Source organism: Pyxicephalus adspersus, chromosome 1, assembly GCF_032062135.1.
Source record: "Pyxicephalus adspersus chromosome 1, UCB_Pads_2.0, whole genome shotgun sequence".
Taxonomy (NCBI): domain Eukaryota; kingdom Metazoa; phylum Chordata; class Amphibia; order Anura; family Pyxicephalidae; genus Pyxicephalus; species Pyxicephalus adspersus.
Genome location: NC_092858.1, coordinates 89,236,032 through 89,242,240, shown reverse-complemented (window position 1 = coordinate 89,242,240; position 6,209 = coordinate 89,236,032). Strand labels below are relative to the sequence as shown.

The following is a 6,209-nucleotide window of genomic DNA, read 5'->3' as shown; positions in this document are numbered from 1 at the left end:
TATGTGGAGCAAATTGTCATTGACAACATATGGCGAATCAAGCCATTCAGGAATTACATGATAATATTTTTAAATAAAGATACTAAAACATATCTGGCAGATATCAGGTTCAGTCAAGCCATGACAATTCACAAATCAGTTGGTTCTTATGCCATGTTCTCCGACTGACGGCACACATACTGCATATTGCTCACTGATATATGATGTTCATGTCTACAGAAGCTTTAGAATGCCTTTATGGTCTATAAAAACACTTCTGGTTGCAATTATACTGCAGTTCCCTCCGCCTTATTGGATGAAGGTTCTGGGCTCTCTCAATTCAGTGTTCCTTCTGGTGTACAGCAGGGTAGGATCTTTGGATATCACAGATTGGCTACTTAGACAGAGCTAGGTATATCAGTAGCTTTCATTGAATGCACCCTAGTATGTATTGCACTAGAGCACCAAGGCTCAAGTGAGCCCAAAATAGTCCAAATAAGTGTAGGTAGGGTGATACTGCATAACAAGTTAGGAGGATGGGGAAGGTGGTAAATAGGCTATATGGTAAATAAATGGGTTTTCCTCAGCAGCTAAAGGTAACTTGAAGATAAAGACCTAGAAGAACAGGGATTTGATAGATAATGAGTAGAGATATTGTGGATAGGTTTTACAAAGTCCCTTTCACATTCCATCCCTTTCTGAACACCATTTGAACAATAAAAAGGGGGCTGTAAAAACCACTTGAATATGAATGTAATGATTTTTTTTTTTGTAAAATTTTAAAAAAGTATTTGTATAAACATAAATACACACTTTTACTGGACCCAGCCCATATATTTGAGACCAACCTAATTTTCTGCTTTTAGTTGACAATATATGTCAGAAGCTTTGATTGAAAATCTGTATGGAAATCTTTTTATAAATGCTGTTAAAAAAAATTGTATCTGTATTGTCTTCTGTGGATACACAAAAAAACGCAAACAATGGAATGTATGGGATAATTCTTTATTTTAACAATATACATTCTTCTCATAAGCAGGTGGTGGGAATGGTGTTTGCAGATGCTGTCCATGTTACATGCACCTACTGATATAAACAGGCAGAACATTTAATCGTTATCTAGCTATGGGCCTTAGCCCCCTGGCATTGAATGAGTTAAAAGATATCTATTGTGTGCAAGACATAAAAGGTTCCAGGCAATCAGCTAATGCTACCCCCTCTTAGTGTTTTACAGGTCACTGGTCCTTGTTTAGTTAGGAAATTCTTTTCTTTCCACTGAGCATGCAAATCTTCAGAAATCCTAAAGTCGGCCTGTGGAGAAAAGAAAAGAGGTGGATATAAAAATGTGAAAGGAAAATATAAAATTCAGCATGAAAGAAAAAGGAAAACACAAATACCTGCAACTTTTCAAACACTTTCTTCTTTGGCTTCAGTTCTGCTTCCGGTTCTCCATTTTCATATCCCTCAATATAAACTCGCTCACCAGGAGCACAATCTGCAGGGGGGTCCAGAGGTTCTACTTGTTTAGTGTCCCCATCACTGGAAGAAAAGAAAAAAAAAAAAAAAAAAGAAAAATTTACACACTGTCCTAAACACAAACACATAACGGGCATCTCTAGTTTATGTGTACATTTTCCATTATAATTGGGATTTTTTTTTTAACATGTAATTACACCAAATTCACATTCTCATCATATTACTATCTGTATCTTTTTGGATATAGTAAGTTTTAGGGCTTCTTTAGGGATTGTTCCTTCATTTTCCAGTCCCAAAACAATTTTACCAGAGAGAAAATCTGCAACAGGGGTTCTAATTATATTCTTTTGACAGGGATTCTAATTCTATCTAAAACTTTCTGAAAAGTACACACTATGAATGTGACCATCACCACAGGGTCACTTTTACCAAAAGGTTATCTGTAAAATTACTTAACCTTCCAGCAACCCACATATTGATTGATATTTGATTGATATTTGCTATGGTTCTTAGGGAAGTATGCGGGGAGGAATCACCACAGCCAGCGAGGAAATCTGATTCATGAACTAGTTGAATACTTGCATCGACTTGGTAGCAGTGATGCAGCAGCTTGTCAATACACAGGTTGCTGGGAAGGTGAATACATAAATGCTTCTTTACGGGTGACCTCTTAGATAAAAGCTTCCCTGTAGCATTTTGCCAGTCAGTAATTGGAATTCACTAGGTTCCAATCTCCAGATCTGCATTTTTAAGCCTCTGAGCTTCAGGTGGGTGCTATAAGGAAGAATTGGAGCAAAGTTTTTAGAGGGATTTATTTCTGGGACCTGGCACTGATTTAGAGAAATCTTGCATTTTTTCATATACACAATTACCACAACTTCAGGCTAATTGCTTTATGGGAGCAGTTGGTAGGACCTGCTGTGATATTATGAAATGTTACTGACTAATTGCAACAATTACCAAATATGTTAACAGGATCTTCAATGGAAAAAATCCTAAATACAGTTCATTTTAAAGTGCACTTATTTTTTTTAACACTTAGTGCTGTAAGGGCCATTACAGCACTAGGTGATTTAAAAAACAAAACAAAAAACAAGTGCACTTTAAAATGAACCTGTTGCAAAAATCTATGACCAATCCAAATAACAGGTTCCTCCAGATGTCTGTACCTCAATTTCGATCTGTTGTAGAACACAAACTCAGATCTGGAGCAGTCTGTTATTCAGCATAACAATAAACCTGAAGTCTGGGCTTATGTTCCATCTTACACAGTTTTATGAGCTCTTCTGTGCTGAAATTACAGACTCGGATTTCACTGCACACAGTTTCTCACAGTGTGAGTTAAAAGTGAAGCAAATTAGACAAATCTTCCTTGCTGGAGGAAGCTCAGCATCACAAGTGCATGTTACCATAGTTTCCTGACTGCAAAGAAAAGCATAGAGACCTATGAAAAAGATGAAAAAGATTGGCAATTCATACAGAATTGTTTTATTCAATTTGATGAGGATATTAATAAGCGGAGAATAGAGGGACCAGGGAAGGCAAAATATAGGCAGAAAAACCTCCATAATCAACAACTGATAAATAGCTAATTTGCTGTAAGTATTGATGTATTATTGATTTTTAAGAAATTAATTTGTCAACTTTACTTACATTGATGCACAAAGCAACATTCCTTGAGATTCTACTCCTCGCATCTTCTGAGGCTTCAGGTTGCATAGAAGAACAACAGAACGTCCCTCCATTTCTTCAACAGATACATAATTCACCAATCCACTGACCACAGTGCGTGGATTTTCCTCACCCACGTCTATTGACTCAACATATAACGAGTCCGCGTCTGGATGCTGCCAGATAAAGCAATACTTGCAGTAAGTGAATATTTTACACATTCTACAGTGTTTACTCTAGAATGTATAAAAAGTACTTTAAAGGTCTTTGTATAGCTGAAGTTTCAAGAGCTAATAAAATCCATATTTTTGGCCTGCACGATTGGATATTATCCACATATAAGGCAGACTTATTGCATACTAGAATCCACAGCACATGGGAACACAATTTTATGCAGTGTAGTAACTAACAAAGCTTGAAACTGTCTGACTCCATATAAGCAGTATTAAAAACAGAGAGATCCCACCACACGTGACAGGAGAAATGCCAGGAAAGAAGATTATGCCTGTTGATGGATCTGTCTCAATATAAGGAGATATACTGCATCTTCATTTTGCAAGAAAATCCAAAATGCTCAATCATGGTCTGGCATAATAAACAGACCATGCAGACACTGTATCCTTTCACACATTACATATTTAACAGATATATTTACCAAAAACCAAAATCTTTAACAAATATTTCTAGATATTATGAAAACCAGTCCACAAAAGTTGAATAACCCAAAGCAATTAATCGGTACGCTTTAATAAAGTCATGCCAATAGACAAATGATTGTAAGGGGTTTCTGTGACTATTTCTCAATAGTATGAGTTGGGCTCCTCGCACCATTGTACCTAAAAATGTATGTAAATCCAAAAATGGTCAGTTAAATGTACAATTTAAGCCATTTTTTCAACCTGTCCAATAAATGAGCTTGAAAAAAATGCTCTGGTCAGAAATCTTGTACAACCTCAAACAAGGTGATCACCTCTGTGAACTTCCAAACTTCCACTCATAAATATGAGGAGCATTGTTTTGTGTTTTTGTGATTTTTGGAGTTAGACAATCTTTAAGCATGTGCACATTCAGTTACTACATGAGCTGCAGAATATTAAAATATGTGTCCACCACGTTTAAAAATCAACATATACTTAAAAATTAACTTACCCGGTTTACACTGAGGATTTTACCAATTCGTAGATCAAGAAGAGATGGAATGAGATCCTCTGGCCCAGCACTCTTGCTAGCATTTTTATTTACAGACTCTGAAAGTAAAATTGTAAGGTATGAACAAAGATAAAGATTAGGAGTGTCCATGTGCAGACAAGTAACATTTGCAGCCGTATGATTAGGTGTGCCTTACAAAGAGTCAGAACATCAAGGACTGAAGTTGGAAAACAGATTTCCGTGCTTCAAGGAGCCAAGCAAATTTGCATTTTTAGTTACAATATCCATATAGATCAACGCATACTTCACTTTTAACCTATACTAATGAGTTTTCTAATGACTCCAAGATTTGGGGAGAAAAATTTAATTTGTTTGTGAAAACAGAATCACAGAAGACATGATAATAATGTAAAGTATAAAATATTAGATCTTTATTAACATCAGGATAAAACATAAGTGTACTTAAACAGAATTCTAGTAATGCTTTTTCCCCAGATGTAGTTAATAAGCGCCAACACTGATGAGGTTTATAACGTTTAGATTTTCTCTTAATGTTTAGTACCTGAACATTCCATATTTCTAGGAAGCGAAACTGCTGTAACATGAACAAAAGAAAATTCTGGGGGTAAGGGCGGGAGCACTACAGAGGATGACAAATCCCTGCTAGAGTCTTGATATATGAACCAGCAGACTGGAATTATTCTGAAAGTTTAATTATCTGAAAGTTTCCCTTATACAGCAAACACATTCAATGGCTGTATGATCCTGAACATAGTACAATTCTGAACATAGTAAAAGCTCTAGTGGTTCTAAGCAGACCAAGGAGCATCATATCTCAGCCTTTTTAGCAGCTAGTAATCCTTGATATAACTTTCAAGTCGTAGGGAACCACTACTAAAATCAATTTATTTTGAGTCTCCTTTAGCCTTTAACCAGGGTGACCAGGGAGATCAATCAATTACAGTTCAAGGATCCATGGTTGAGAATGGCTGATCTAAGGTGTGGGGTCTTTTTAGAACTATTGTTGCAGGGGAAATTTGATTTGATAAAGTTTACAAAGAAAAAAAAGAGTTGAAAACACTTACTTTGTTTTGTGGGATCTGGATAGGCTTCACTGCTTAGTTTCTTCATTTCAGGGCTACTGAACTTCTCTCTAATGGGATCCAACAATTTATTCAAAGCCTTCTCCACAGATGCCTTAAGATCTCCAGGATGAACTTGCTACAGGAAACACATTTGTATCATATGATATTATGCATGTCTTTATTTCAGACACTATTTTCAGTGCCTTAATATCGGGTTTCCAGCCCTCTACAATCATTGCACAGTAAAATAGTGAATTTTAACTATTTTAATGCAAATCATCTAATGATTTAAGACAGTGTAATGCATGTAACTAAATTATAGTTTAGCCTAAAGAAATGGTATCCTATGTAGTGTTCCTACAACTCTAACAGTTGCTTACTCTGTAGGCCGCTTATCAGTCCAACGTTGGAGCATTATGAAGGTTAAAAAATGATTAGATATTTTTCTGCTGATCATGAAATAGGATAGGATGGACATATCTGACAATCAGCTCATATTCTAATGCTAGCTTACCATGTATATACCATGCATGTACCGTGTTTCCCCGATGATAAGGCAGGGCCATCAAATAAGACAGCCCCCCCTTTTTAGAAAAAAATTTAAAATAAGCCCCCCCCCGCAAATAAGCCACCCACCGATACCTGCACTTACCCGAATCGGGTGGTACGGTGGGTGACTCCGTGTGGTCTCTCCGTCGCCTCCGCATGCTCTTGGATGGGAAGCTGCGGCTCTTTCTCTCATCCTACCGTATGTGAAACTATCTATCTGTCAGCCTCGCTTTTCACTGCACCCCTCCCCCGTGACACGAGTCACTGTCCTCAGTCTGTCGGAAGCTCACGAGTCATTCC

General features: G+C 37.0%; 1 protein-coding gene across 1 annotated transcript in view; it reads right to left on the bottom strand.

The window, feature by feature from the left end:
* Nucleotides 1–970: 970 nt before the first annotated feature.
* YARS1 (tyrosyl-tRNA synthetase 1) overlaps nucleotides 971–6,209 on the bottom strand; it is an 18,955-nt gene continuing 13,716 nt past the window's right edge. The window contains exons 10-14 of the mRNA XM_072418024.1: nucleotides 5,361–5,496; nucleotides 4,276–4,373; nucleotides 3,109–3,302; nucleotides 1,377–1,518; nucleotides 971–1,290 (exon numbers count right to left, since the gene is read on the bottom strand). Coding sequence (XP_072274125.1) covers nucleotides 1,180–1,290; nucleotides 1,377–1,518; nucleotides 3,109–3,302; nucleotides 4,276–4,373; nucleotides 5,361–5,496 — 681 coding nt within the window. The 3' untranslated portion in view covers nucleotides 971–1,179. The remainder of the gene's footprint in view (nucleotides 1,291–1,376; nucleotides 1,519–3,108; nucleotides 3,303–4,275; nucleotides 4,374–5,360; nucleotides 5,497–6,209) is intronic.